Source organism: Formica exsecta, unplaced genomic scaffold (genome assembly GCF_003651465.1).
Source record: "Formica exsecta isolate Colony F162 unplaced genomic scaffold, ASM365146v1 scaffold337, whole genome shotgun sequence".
Classification (NCBI taxonomy): Eukaryota; Metazoa; Arthropoda; class Insecta; order Hymenoptera; family Formicidae; genus Formica; species Formica exsecta.
This window is the reverse complement of record NW_021850624.1, coordinates 723,643-739,203: the sequence shown is the minus strand read 5'-3', so window position 1 is coordinate 739,203 and position 15,561 is coordinate 723,643. Positions and strand designations below refer to the sequence as shown.

Sequence of the window (15,561 nt, the reverse complement as noted above, 5' to 3'; positions counted from 1 at the left end):
ATAATAATAAAAAAGAATTTATTGTGGGAAAAATGCATATTTATTGTGGAAAGCCACATGAAAGAATCGCATACAGATTGAATTACGATGAAGGACAAAAAGTAAAGCGTTGAACCTTGCATATCGTAGCGTTTCTTTTGAAATTTTACGTTATTTTCGCGTATATTCCACGCGAATAATGGTCGATGTCGTCAAACACGCGTCTGATGAAAATGGAATGTTGCTCGATCAATTTACATGCGCGAAGATAATTCACTTACTTAGTCCGCGATAGATCCGCTTCTCGATAAAAGGAAAAGATTGAATTAATTTTATTCAAATTCGCGCGAGATTACTGAGACAATCGAAAGCTGATAATACAATTTATTGATTAATACGATCTCCTAGCTAGACAATCGCAGTATTCGTAATTGCTTGATTTTTACTGACCTTAGCCGCAAACGGCGTGACGTAAACCGGCTTATTATGTATGCACTTTATCTATTTACGGAGGATTAAAATTACATTATGCAAAAAGCCATTACAAAAATAACACTAACCTTTTATTTCCTATCATGCTACTCGACTGACGTTCTAATTTAATCGGCGTATTCCCGGCTAAATAAAGCGAAACAATATTAACAATTAATTTATTATACGAAAAGCGAATATATATTTCCTTTCGTGAAAAACAGTACGTAAAATGATTCGGTTATCAAATCTAAAAAGTATCCTGAAAACAATGAATAATATTTCTTGTAAATAAATAATAAAATTATATATATATATATGTGTGTGTAAAATAAAATTTCAGAAAAATTATGTAACCCAAATAAATAAGTTATTATAATTTATAAATAACAATTGCATTATTTAATTTTTTGCTTAACTATTAAAGAGAATGAGAAAGTATTTTTCATGAGACATAGAAAAATTGAATATTAATTCAATTTTTGGCACACGGGTAAGGGATCCACCTTATTCTCATTGTCAGTGTTTGAAATCGCGGCTTAGCGCATTTGTCACGATTTTAAGCGTAGAAATGTCAAAATATTTTTCCCGCTCGGCATCGGGCGATAATAATATATTTTCGTGGGACGTCCGCGTTGAATTTCATATGAACGTATTTTCACGCACGTGGTCCAGCCACTGGCTGGCAAAAACACACGCGCGCGATGCTTAAACCATCTCTCCCATTTCCATCTACGTGCCACGGACACGCGTGCGCAACACGCACGCGTTCGTGACGAGAGCGTTAATGACGTATGACACCACACACCTCCCGGCGTTATTTGCGGTACGTAATTTTAATGAAATTATCGCGTCTCTTTCGGCATCTACGCGAATAAAAACTGTTTTCCTCGCATCGCGTTCGACCATTTTTAGATTAACTCGATTAACGGATTGTGACAGTCTATATATATGTTCCACTTTCAACGCATCGTATAAATTTTATTACATTCGATATACATATCTAATGAGAAAAATCTATTGTACGTCAATTTACGTAAGTTTATAAGCATATTCGATCTTATAAGCATATAAGATATTCATTGTCAGCATAAGATGAGAATACAGATTGTATAAAGTGTTTTTTATCTTTAGTCAAGTTCGTATGGATAACTAAAAATAACGATCAATATTTTTAGAATTCAATATTTTTAAAAATTAGAAATAATCTTTTATTTAAACATACATAAAACTGTCTTAACTAAAAAGTTCTAATTATCTAATGTCAAATCCTGTAACAACAGTTAGGATTATTGTGAGAAAAGAAAAGATTATATATAGAAAAAAGGCAGATAACTGATAAAATGTGGTTTTTAAACATTACGAAGAGTCGAAATTATAAAAATCGACCGTCCGGTCCTCTTTTTACTCGGCCTGCCCGGCTTGCGGGAAGCGCGGTTAATAATAATCGTGGGAGCGCGGCAATTATATCCATTGTAACACATTTAATTGTTTATCAGCCGCGTCATACTTCGTATGACGCAGAAATTCAACAAGCCTCGACAAATCGGCGTGCCGACAGTTCAGTAAAGGAAAAAGTGGAATAAAAATCTTTGATGTGATAATATACACCACGGGCTGTGTCGCGAAAGTGAATTCGTTGGTTAAATTTTTAATCTAAATTCTTTGAGACAAGCTTTACGACACTAATAAGCACATACGGGGAAAAAATAAAGAATATATTAATACATAAGATATATACATATATATAGAGTTGCATATATCGAGTTATATTCGTTTATATTTAAAGAGAATAAGTCAAATTTTTTAAATAGAATTTTATAGAATAATTAATTTTTTATCAGAATTTTAACCCACTTTTACATATCTTTAAATAATAATATATTGAGTAATATGTGTTCACACCATTCTCTTATTTCTAAAAATATGAAATTGAACATTATATCCAGGAAATCTTAATGATTATGTAAAAAAAAATGCAAATTTGAATGGCTTAAATCCACGTGTTATTATCGTACGACTCCTTCGGGTCTCGCTGCAACAATCATAAGTGCATCCACGTCGTGTCGTGGCCTGCACTTGTCTCGGCTAGTCCTTCATGTATATTCATCAATTGCTCGCGCGATAGTCGCGGATCGATCCTGACGTCATGCCTAGAGTCGATAGGATCAAGGATCCTGCCTCCGCTCTCTGCATCAATATTGCACCGCGGACTATGCATCTACTCGTTCTTTTAATTCTCTTTCGCGTCTCTTCTCGCGTAATTTTGACTATCGTGAGTTAGCACGTATGTCAAATTCAGGGTCACGATATTTGTATTGACTAAATAAAAAAAAGACACGCACGGATAGATCGGATCGAATTGCTTGTGGGTGTATGAATCGTATGTATCGAATACACGTCGTTTTATATATGTATATTTATATTTACATATTTACATTATATTTACATACCGTATATACAATGTATTTGAAATTATTTGTGGTATTACGCGGCTTCATATAGGTGGACGCTAATGTTGAGGTCGGTAGTAAATTATGCAAATAACTCTGGTGGAAATGTCAGTGGTTGCGAATGACGGTCGATCCATCGACTTGCAATCGAGGATCATTCGGCTGATCGTCCAACGAGCGAATAGATATACATAGAGAAAGGGAAAAGCGAGATGGAAGGACGGCAAAAGGAAACGACGAATGAAATTATAAGACGGAGGAAGGGAGATGTAAGATGCACGTTGAATGTAACTAATATAAAGTGGAGTAACGAACGGATGCAAGTGGAAAATACGCGCGTGCTATAATCACGAACGATACGTATTCTGATAAAATATTTGCATCTTCACTCTTAAGTCTATTATCTATCATTTATTTTGTGTAAATTATCAGTCTCTCGAGCAAACGCGTGTATTAATATCCTACATTGACGTATAAGTGACGATGCAAATTTATAGGAAATGATTTTATAACACGATAAAGAACTGCATATCTCGGTAATTTAAGACTACTATCAATAATCTATTATCAGTTGTGGATAGCATTAAGAAAAAAAAATTGATAATTTTTAACAAGTCTTTAGAGAGAGTTTTACAAGAGCAATTCACTTCTCTTGTAATAGAACAAGTTCGACAAATGTGATGGAAGAGATCTTAGAGCAATTCACTTCTCTTGTAATAGAACAAGTTCGACAAATGATGGAAGAGATCTTTTCACATTCAAATACATAGATATAGTCATTCTACAACCTGGTTAACTGTATTCGGGATTATTGAATCTCTTGTTTGCGTAGTACGGTTTCTTTCTGCTTCTTTGTAAACCTCAATCTCGCTACGAGATATCATCGATGGCACGTAGAGCGGAACGATAATAATACGTTTCATACACAAATGTATTTGATTCAACGTACATACATGCTTTAATCCTTTCGTGTCCAACAGGAAATATATGTCCCACTTATGACTTTCCTTCGAAAGTTCACGTCTTTTCCACCTCATTTTTGTTTCGAGCCGCAAAAAAAAATAGTAAAAAAAATCTTTTAAATTAATGAAAGAAAAAAGATTAACGTTAAAACTACACTGATGGCATATAAAATTATATTTATTTTTAATAATATATTATAAGAGTTATAAATTAATTGTTATATTTTCTCTCTCTTCAAACTACATAAGCGAAAACTTTCTGCATCATTCAAAGCTTACAATTTAGTCTACTTTATTTTAATTTAATTTACTGTTTTATGATCGAAAAAATAATTTCAAAACCAATAGATAATTGATACAAATAATCGCGTACGCGAACTATCAATAATCTATTATCAGTTGTGGATAGCATTAAGAAAAAAAAATTGATAATTTTTAACAAGTCTTTAGAGAGAGTTTTACAAGAGCAATTCACTTCTCTTGTAATAGAACAAGTTCGACAAATGATGGAAGAGATCTTTTCACATTCAAATACATAGATATAGTCATTCTACAACCTGGTTAACTGTATTCGGGATTATTGAATCTCTTGTTTGCGTAGTACGGTTTCTTTCTGCTTCTTTGTAAACCTCAATCTCGCTACGAGATATCATCGATGGCACGTAGAGCGGAACGATAATAATACGTTTCATACACAAATGTATTTGATTCAACGTACATACATGCTTTAATCCTTTCGTGTCCAACAGGAAATATATGTCCCACTTATGACTTTCCTTCGAAAGTTCACGTCTTTTCCACCTCATTTTTGTTTCGAGCCGCAAAAAAAAATAGTAAAAAAAATCTTTTAAATTAATGAAAGAAAAAAGATTAACGTTAAAACTACACTGATGGCATATAAAATTATATTTATTTTTAATAATATATTATAAGAGTTATAAATTAATTGTTATATTTTCTCTCTCTTCAAACTACATAAGCGAAAACTTTCTGCATCATTCAAAGCTTACAATTTAGTCTACTTTATTTTAATTTAATTTACTGTTTTATGATCGAAAAAATAATTTCAAAACCAATAGATAATTGATATAAATAATCGCGTACGCGAATAAAAATGTTAAATTATAATAAATATGATATTGCATTATATACATATGTATGTTTAACATACACACCTCGGCGGGAATAAAATTATTGCGTAGTAATACATCAACGTTCTTTCGCGCGGTGCAAAAAGGAAATGATTTTATAACACGATAAAGAACTGCATATCTCGGTAATTTAAGACTACTATCAATAATCTATTATCAGTTGTGGATAGCATTAAGAAAAAAAAATTGATAATTTTTAACAAGTCTTTAGAGAGAGTTTTACAAGAGCAATTCACTTCTCTTGTAATAGAACAAGTTCGACAAATGATGGAAGAGATCTTTTCACATTCAAATACATAGATATAGTCATTCTACAACCTGGTTAACTGTATTCGGGATTATTGAATCTCTTGTTTGCGTAGTACGGTTTCTTTCTGCTTCTTTGTAAACCTCAATCTCGCTACGAGATATCATCGATGGCACGTAGAGCGGAACGATAATAATACGTTTCATACACAAATGTATTTGATTCAACGTACATACATGCTTTAATCCTTTCGTGTCCAACAGGAAATATATGTCCCACTTATGACTTTCCTTCGAAAGTTCACGTCTTTTCCACTTCATTTTTGTTTCGAGCCGCAAAAAAAAAAGAATAGTAAGAAAAAATCTTTTAAATTAATGAAAGAAAAAAGGTTAACGTTAAAACTACACTGATGGAAAAAAAAAAAAAAAAAAAAAATCAACGTACATTTTGGTCGATGAGTCGCCGCGCGTAGACGGAGCTATTATTTTGACTTAAAAGATTCGGAGACGGAGCGACGGCCAAAATAGAAGTCGGATGCAGTTCTGGAGAGCAGCGAGGTCACCGCGATGCTTCATAAGTCCGCCCGCCAACATTAAACTGCCATTGTGATACGTATATTTGTATACGTCAAACCGGTCTGGAGAACGATTCTTAAAGTCTTCGGGAGCAGATAGATCGCGAAACTTGTACTCGTATGTATGTGAACGTTATTTTTCGAATAATTTCATCACACATACGATAAACCGGTTGAAAAAAAAAGCAACAGAATGCAACTTCTCATCAGACGCAATTCTTAAAACCAGTCCTATTATATGCGTCGTCTAGCAGACACGACAATTCTAAAGTTCGATTTGTAATTGTTTGTTTTTTGAGTTACCTTTGCAGAGTAAATGAGGTACATGTTATCGTCATTTAAAGCGATCAATCACTATTGCATCTCATAACAATTGATTAATGGCAAGTAAAAAATTTAATATCACTCAGATCCAATCATCAGAACAATGATATGTATACCTCTCATAATTTCACTTTTTTACACTTGTGATCAAGATTCTTTCTCGAATGTTTTATTCACTCGTTGAATTTCAAGCGAGTTATAAAGGTGTGTGTGAAGCTAGCATATCATTTCGTGGAAGATCATAAATAATTAAGAGTTCTGGCTTTATTTTCAATAGTTCTAGAGTTCTTGATAGTTTAAACAAATAGTTCTGGCGATTAAACCAAAGAAAATGCCTCAGGACAAACTGATATGCCAACTTCACGCAGCATATCACTTTGTCCTACGACGTTTTCCTTATCAATAATTGTTCAAATTTAAAAGATCTATAGTTCTATATGAGTTCTAAGAAGAGTTCTGCCTTCTAAAAGTAAAAAATATCCATTAAAATGAAATAAAACAATTTTTTACCCGTAAAACTCGTATTTTCGAGACTAGAGGTGATATGCTGGCCGAATTTCGAGAGTTCTGATTATTCTTTTAGAAGGCAGAACTCTTCTTAGAACTCATATAGAACTATAGATCTTTTAAATTTGAACAATTATTGATAAGGAAAACGTCGTAGGACAAAGTGATATGCTGCGTGAAGTTGGCATATCAGTTTGTCCTGAGGCATTTTCTTTGGTTTAATCGCCAGAACTATTTGTTTAAACTATCAAGAACTCTAGAACTATTGAAAATAAAGCCAGAACTCTTAATTATTTATGATCTTCCACGAAATGATATGCTAGCTTCACACACACGTTATAAAGTTTACAAGTTTTGAGAAAGTATTAGTAACTAAAGAAGAAAATGTTTTTGCACAATCGATTTTTAATTTACATTCTATGAACAAATTGTGGGACACTTTTACGTAACGTATATTACACATTGGATTGAGTCCGCTTCTCTTTCTCCATGTTATGTAGACACGGTGATTTCATTGACATCGAACATACCGTTCTAAGCGGACGGATAATAAAAAATAAATCAGCAACGGGAATTATTGACGAGCATGACAATATCGATTACTCGGTGCGAGAGGACACAGGACATTTTCGGCGGCGAAGGTTAAAAGCGCAATAGGAATTACGCATGACGTTGATAATAATACGCGTGACGTTGACAATAATGGGGTGGCTGATGAGTGGCTGGATTAATTTTCGGTTGCGATGTAAAATCCATTTGCTAATCGCGTGCCATTCGCGATATACGGCGAGCCGTCGTTATTTCGATAGACCGTCCATTCCTCGACCGTCCATTTGCTCAACCGTCGAGAGAATTTGTGCGTTTATTTTAATTTACAGCGACCTTTCCTTCACTATCGTTAAGTTTATTTATCGCCGCGTGTATATATCCTCTACGTGACGTTCATTATTGACATTAAAGGAGCGTCATTAGTTTGTCCGTTTATACATATTAAATGTGTGTGTGTGTGTCAATTTGGTATTACAATCGCGAGTATTACATGATACCAGATAAAATTACAATCTATGCGAACCACGTAGTAAGATCGTTTTAGCGAGGGCGTTTCCATGAAAGCGCAAATCAACTCGTTGCTGATCGATGGTACGTTACAACGCCGCGTATATAAAATCGCGGTACGACGCCGTAAAATGTGCGAACATGAAGGGAGACTTTACTCATGGTAAAATCTCCGGGAAACCGCACACGCGGGGAAGAAAAACGAGAGTGAAAAAACCATAAAAACACCTGAAGCACTTGATCGTGGAAACTAGACGATCGCTAGACGGCGACTACGGTATTCTGCATCAAAGTCGTATTGCCGCTGCTTTTCGAAAAACACAATGTCTCAAGCATGAGAGAAAGTGGACACATTACTTTGCATATTTAATGCTGATTTTAGCGATTAGTGAAAAATGTCAAATCAGGAAACTTTGAATTTATAATTTATTTGAAATAATCTTTAAATTTTACGGAGTATAATCTTTTTCACTTTTTATCAATTCTACAATAAACTGTATAATTAAATCAATTGACATTTTTAAAAATATTTACAGATTATTGAATTTAAAATATCATATATTGAGTAGGTAGCTTACAAGATCATCGACATCGTCTAAGATCTAATGTAGAACATCGGACAAAGGGCCTTGCGAAGCGAAAGTTGTCTGACAGTCACCGGAAGAATCCATTCTGATTGGTAGTAAACTTTTTGCTCCTTACAAAACCGTAAAATATGACAACTAGACGAGATGACCATTTTCTAGGAATTCGTTCCGTTTCGTAGATTTACCCTTTTTCTCTCGCCCTCCCGCGCCACCCCGTTCGCTTCTTTCTTCTGCTCCCCTTGCACGGACACGGAAGACTCCAACTTTTAATTGACCTCGGACTCTTCGACACGTTGTAATCCGTGTCGAGAGCACGTTGTAACCGAGTTCCAGCCGCGTTCCAACACGTTCCACGTCCTGCATTTGCACAACGTGCTTTGATTCCGTACCGGGAATAAAATGGGACTAATTGAATCTCCCCGCTTATTCGTAAAATATCACAATTTTTTTCGAGTTTCTTCAATATCTCACTATGTACATTATATGGAAAGTTTCGAAATTATTCTTTCTCTTTGGATGGTAACCGCTATTCTTTACGACAATTATAATTTAGTCTAAAAGCGTATAATTATATTTTGACTCTCTATTATTATTAATACTTCTCTTAATTCAACTTCCCTCAATATTCTTTTAATAAGAATAATTTTTTTTCTCTGTCATTTCTCGATATTAATAAAATAAAATCATAAGTCAAGTTTTAATATGAGACTAATAGGTTATTATTATTGTGGAATAGTGTTGCTTTGAGGAAACTTGAGGCATGAGACATCACACGCTCATCTACATACACACATTTGACAGAGCACGCGGTCCGATTTCTGTGCATGTCTGTTTACGCGGAATCGTCGGATCGACCTGTTTACGAGCCGATCCTATCCCTCCGAACATAAACGTACTCCCCTTTCCTCGTGAATTTGCTCGTACGAGAAGAGATAAGAGCTTGTGAGAAAAGCAGATAGAGCATTCGTTATTAAAAAAGAATAGCTCTCGTTCGCGCCGCGCGCAGAGAAATATTTCATTTATATATTACAAAGTAACACGAGAGCGTACAATCCAGGGCGCGTAGGAAGTCGCCGATAAAATTGTTACAAAAGTGGCACTTTGTTGATATTGTAAAAAACTCCATTAACCCGTTAAAAGATGAAAGTTCAAGAGTCGCTTTTTACGTTAGGATTAACGACTAATCCGATGTCTCATTCCCCTAACGGGGTCCTCAGATGAAAAATATGTCTCAATAATTACAGAATAATCAAGAAATCATAAGTGAGTGAAAGTGTTGCATTAAAGTATTCTCTTCGATCGTTACGTCGGGCGAGTCGTTTAAAAATGGGAGTGAAGAAAGTACCGTCTCACAATTTAATCATTATGTGAGATACTCGATGATCATTAGAGTCATTCACTTAAAGCGTTAACATTTCGAAGGACGAAAGAAAAGATGTCTAGATACGCGACGGCACAATCTTAGTGTCTTCTAACTCTTCAATAATAATTAATTAATTTTTTCTTTTCTTCTTTTTCTTTTTTTCTTTTATTTATTCTTCTTTTTTTTCAAGTTTTACACGCGCGTTTGTGTAACTAAAAAGCTTGAAAACCGTGTTTCAAATAAGTTATTAATTTCTCAATTCTTTTTAGATAAAAAAGTTTAAATTGAATTAAATAAATATTATAAATGAAATTTAATAATGATAACTTTTTAAATAAAAATTCAAAAGGTCATCAGCCAATTTCCAAGAAATCGACAAAGATTTTCACGCTGTTTTTATCATAAAGATATTAAATATGAAACTTTCAGCGACAAAAAGATCGCGAATCTTCAAATAAGATTACCATATAAGGAGAAAAAATGCACTAGGTTTTTACGCCACTCTTCAAATTCGGCTCAAAATACATATTCGCTGGTCGAATGAATCATACACGCATGTTGCGACACGTCCCCCATTTACGTTGCTTCGAAGTCGCGACAGATCTCCTGGAGGCTGCCGACGAGGAATTTCCAAACGAGCGACTCGCATTATTTGACGAGTGAATACGATAATGAGACGAGCGCGTAAAGGGGGGGCCTTGATCCAGGCTCCATCGTCCCACACATTCTTCTCCCGACTCTTCGCGGGGCCCGAAATTTCGACGTCATGCGATCTGTGCATTAACGAATAGTCCAGGATCTTTGCGCAATTGCCGGGCTGGCGGCTAATTTTAGGGCCCCGATGGCCACAAAGCGCGAAAAATTCTCCGCCAATGAAAGAGAAATTTAGATTTGAGACACGCAATGTAATAATGATCGTGCATGCGGGCAACGTTGAATCGATGTATTTCGAGCCCGCAAGAAGAGTTAGAATAAAGATAAAGTAAATTATTAATATGCTTAATAAGAGTATACAGTTACCTACTTAAAAAAAAAAAAAACGTCAAACAATCTTCGTTTTAGAATTTCGTAATAAGATGCACATAATAAAGAGCGATAAGTAAAAAAGTATTTCGTGTAACAAAAGCAAAATTTTCACGCTGCCTGACTAGCGTGAACAGATTATGACATGTCAAATAGTGTTGAAAAAATAATGTTGAAATAATATTTGTCGCGGAAACAAATGCGTCAAATTAAAGGGCGATATAAAAGGACGTGTTGCAGGTAGTCGTGCAACTTTTTTTACCTGGCAGGTTTGCGTTTCTCTACGGCATGAATCACTAACGAGAGTCCGTCGATCCTAACGAGAATGGAAGGGTGGCGGACTTATCTCGTAAACGACTAACCTAGGCCAGTCAGCTCGCGTGCCATTGGCAGTGAAAAACAGAGATTGAAGCGTGCTTTCCTTTTACGAACAAAACTACCGATTGCTTAATCCTTTCCAATAAGGAGGAGAAAGCAAGAAATGGATTCAGCTTATCCGGTTCAAATTATTATCAAAAACGCATGATAATGCTTCTTGTCACGTAAAAAAAGTTTGATATAAATTTTTACAGATAAAATATCGTGTGCGATCTTGATTTATTATATACTTTTATTATATACTCTAAAATTGATTGTATTTTTTTAAGCATCATTTTTTAAGCATTTTTTTAAAAATTTTATAATGATATAAAAATCAAATTATAATATTTTTATCATCTTCGCGTTTTAAATCAATGTTGAAAGAATTTCTAATCTTTTTTATAATTTTTATGTAAAGTCCACTTCAAAATTATATATGTGGTTACTGTTCAATAAAAAGATGCATAGAATTTTCGAATACATCTTTGTATATATTATAAAAGAAGGCGTCAGTTATCTGTCTGTCTATTCTCATACAAGCTGCATCTTATATTTAAATAAAAACACAATCCTGAAATTCAAGTTTCAAGAAAGAAGAGAAAGAGTCGAGAAGCTGAATTAGAGGACGTCAGTAAAGAAAAATAAGGTTCTAAACGTAAAAAAAAGAATGCTCACGAATGCATATTCTACTGCTCGGCTTGATGATAAATTTACGTTCGTACGTGTTTTCTTTTTGCTCGGTGCAGTGTCCCCACTCTTTTTCGCCGACTTTTTCTTTCGCTCCTAATCGGTGATCTTACGTCACGCATGCAGTCACAACCGGTTCCCAGACCAGCTTAGATCTTAGGAAGTGTTTGCATCTGACGCAAAGTCGCGACGACTTCGCCAACAGACATCAAGACCTCGGCGAGGTCTCGGTTGAGACCTCGCATAACTTAACTGCCCACGATGATCCCAATTTTTCTAGTAAACAAGTCCTTGATCTCCGTCTTGATTCACGATGATGATACATCAAAGTGTTTCAGATGTTATTCATTTTACTTAATCGTGTATTCTTTAACAAATTAGTCAATTTTTTTTTTTAACTTTTCTTTGTTCTTGGATCAAACATTTTTTCTTAATAATTTTTTCGAATGTTTAATAGCAACTATTTCAACAATATATAAATTTATTAAAATAAAATTTGCAAAATTAATTAAAAAATATAACACTTCGCTGTACATATGTACAAATATTTAGTTATAAAATTATTGATAACACAAAAAATGAAGGCTCCATTAACGTTTGCATTAGATTGCATTTCTGTAAAATGTCTTTTTTTTTTGTTTATAAATATAAATATTATATTATTTTATTCTCTCTCTTGTGTCAGATTTATATATATAGTCAAGTCTTGATATGGATTATGGTTTAAAAATAAAGCAAAGACGTCAAATCACAGACTACGTAAAAATATGCCAGAGAATGTATTAAGATCATACAAGCTCTTGAAACTCACCTTTCTGCAGCTGACCGTGGTCCGCGTTCATTTTCGCCTGCAACAGAAAGTGCTGCGCTTCACCAAGTAGAATTAGCACGACGGTTATATATAAAATAGATTACTAAAATATTTCGAAGCGGGTTGTCTCACCTCGTAACCTTGTTTCGCGCCTCGGCTGCCACCCCAATAGTCGCTTTCCTTGTCGTGCGGGGCGCATTGCTGCAACATAAAAGAGAGTGTCACTATTAGTTCTCGAGATACGTCTTCAATAACTTCAATGTAGCTAAACTTTTCAGTCGTTTTTAATATTAATTTAAAATTTGTAGAATGGCAAAAGAGATATTTGTTTCGTGATAGAAAGAGAAATTATAATTATAACATTTTTAAAATATTTTCTTGTTTATTGCTCTTTCAAAATAAACCATTAATAAAATAAAATAACTCATTAAATATACAAATATATTAAAATATATATATATATATTCTCTTGATTTTTAAAATTTTTTAATTTATTCAAGATTTTTTTCTTGACGTGTGATATATCATATATTTAATACCGGTATCAAATATCCAGAAACACAAATTCTTCAGAATGGTATAAATACATATATACATATATATATATATGCGTGCTCCTATTTTCTTCACTACAAATAACTCGACATTTCGCTAATTAACATTCGGGAACTCCTTTGGAGATCCAAAAGCGTACTTCCGTAGGATTAATCGGGCACCTTGATGGTTCAATGGCACGCATAGAACGACCACAGAAGAGCCATCGAAGAATGACCCCATTTCCCTTCCCACGACCCTCTAAACCACATCCATCCCCCGGCATGACCTTCCGCACCTCGACAGAGCTCGCGCCAGGTCGCGTACGCTTCCCCGAGAATTCGGAACGGACTGAGCCTCGTAAACCGAAAGTTCAAACTACTTTCTTCCGAGTTTCTATCCGAGTTTTCCATACGAGTTTCTAAAATGTAAAATATTGTACGTATCTTCTTGAGAATTATAATAGAAATAACATCCGTCTATATAAAATACATCAATTTTTGTTTATATGAAAGTATTCAGTGATATATATTGAAAGAGCTCTTTAAAAGTGTATGTCTGTAAAAAATACAGAGCCCATGTATCCAAGAAATTGATAAATGAACGAAAAGATATTATTCTGTAGATATCCTATCATTTGTTGACGTATACGAATAGAGAATCTGATAGCAACGACGACAAATCAACACGTTTCTCACGCGATGTAATTTGTATATTTCTATCGTACATTTATCGTTATTAAGTATACAATATTTAAATATATTTGTCTATCTAATAATAAAATATTTATTGTGAAAAATATCTCTCTCAAAATATTCAATATTAACAAAAATTCGCGTAATATTAAAAAAGCTATCAGGACACTTTTACGATAACGCTTCGTAATGTAATCGCAAGGAGCTGAATACTGGATACAGAGAAGACGAAATGAACCGAATCTTGCCCGAGAAGGGGACAAAGATCGTGCCCATCCTAAAGAAGGGCTAGTAGTAGCCCTTCGCGCTACAGGTGGCTCGTCAAACGATCCGATTCTGTCGGAATCTCGTAAGTGGATATGACGAAGATACGAGTGTCTCTGGACCAAGGGTGGATAATGAACCGTCGATGATGCCCGGGCAAAATCTTCGCACCCCCCAAGATCGTGACGTGGGACAGACGACAAGGGAGACGCTACGAGTACACGGAGCTTCCCCGACCTACAGCGGAAGTCCGTGGGACGATCAGTGTCTATTTTAAAGACGGGAAACCAAAGAACTCGAAGTAGGTGGAAGACGTATTCGAGAGCAATCGACTTTGTTAGCGGCTAAGTGGGAGAAATGGTAGAGGTTGAGGTACGGGGGAGAAAATCTCATCCCTTAATCCAACCGTATGTTACCACATGTCATATAATGGCGTGGCTTTATATTTAAAATCGGAATCTCCATCAAATCTAGATAATGAATAATACGGAATCATATTCTCGATATTTAATGAGCCTGTTTTATAACTTGATAATTTATTTGTTCAACAAATCACGAAACATTGAAATTTGATTTAAAAAATTGCTGGAATCGCTCTTTTTTTCAAAAATTACTGACAATCAATAATATACATTATAATATATATACATAATGAGAAAAGAATGTAATTATTTATCGATTTTTCTTATCTCATATTTTTGTTTCGCACGTATATTATTTTAAAGTAACTTATAAGCGCGAGAGGAAGATAAATAGGAAAAAGATGTAGATTATAATTATGTTGAGAATTATATAATAACAAAAAATACAGTAGATATTATATTATACACTACACACAGACTCTTCAATTGTAAGATAAATACCAAGACGTATTTCTTTCCGAGGACATAAAGTAAAAATATATATAAAATATAATTTTTACTTAAAAATAATTCAATTACATATCTTGTCATGCACAAAAATGTGGTTGTACACATGGCATTGGAAATATCAAAAGCAGTAGACGTACACGTGATCAATCCAAATTGAATCTAGCAAGTCTACGTGTGTGGGTGCGTGTAGCGCGGTTAAAATTCAGCTGGATAATTTCCATATCGGTATCAACGATATGTACACCAGAGCAGCGAACTGCTCGTCGAGCCCTTACGTCCAGGTTTGCGCCCTACGTGCTCGACAGAGAAGAACGTGCCGGAGGCAGCTCCGGATTGGTAATCCAACCTACCACGGCTCGCTCGAAGGGAAGATATAGAGAAAGAAGAAAAAAAAAGAAAATACATTTTAGCTCGCATCCAGGCACTGCAGCCAGTTTCACCACCGCGCCCTCCCCATCCCACCCACGCCCGTTCACCCACCGCCGCTCTTCTCATGCACCCCTCGGCCCTCCTTTTCCTCCCGTATCCAGAGCTCCCTTTACGCCCTTCTTTATCTCTCCGTCTCTCCCTCTCGCGCTTGCCGTTGAGCGTACGCGAGTGTGTGTACGTGAGTACGTGGTCGAGCCGATGGTCGAGAAGAG

The 15,561-nt window shown here is 35.0% G+C and overlaps 1 protein-coding gene across 2 annotated transcripts in view; it reads right to left on the bottom strand.

Moving 5' to 3' along the window:
- LOC115238432 (zinc finger protein rotund-like) overlaps nt 1–15,561 on the bottom strand; it is a 156,024-nt gene that overhangs the window by 62,221 nt on the left and 78,242 nt on the right. For both annotated transcript variants that reach the window (XM_029812271.1, XM_029812272.1), the window contains exons 3-4: nt 12,688–12,756; nt 12,556–12,607 (exon numbers count right to left, since the gene is read on the bottom strand). In XM_029812271.1, coding sequence (XP_029668131.1) covers nt 12,556–12,607; nt 12,688–12,756 — 121 coding nt within the window. The remainder of the gene's footprint in view (nt 1–12,555; nt 12,608–12,687; nt 12,757–15,561) is intronic.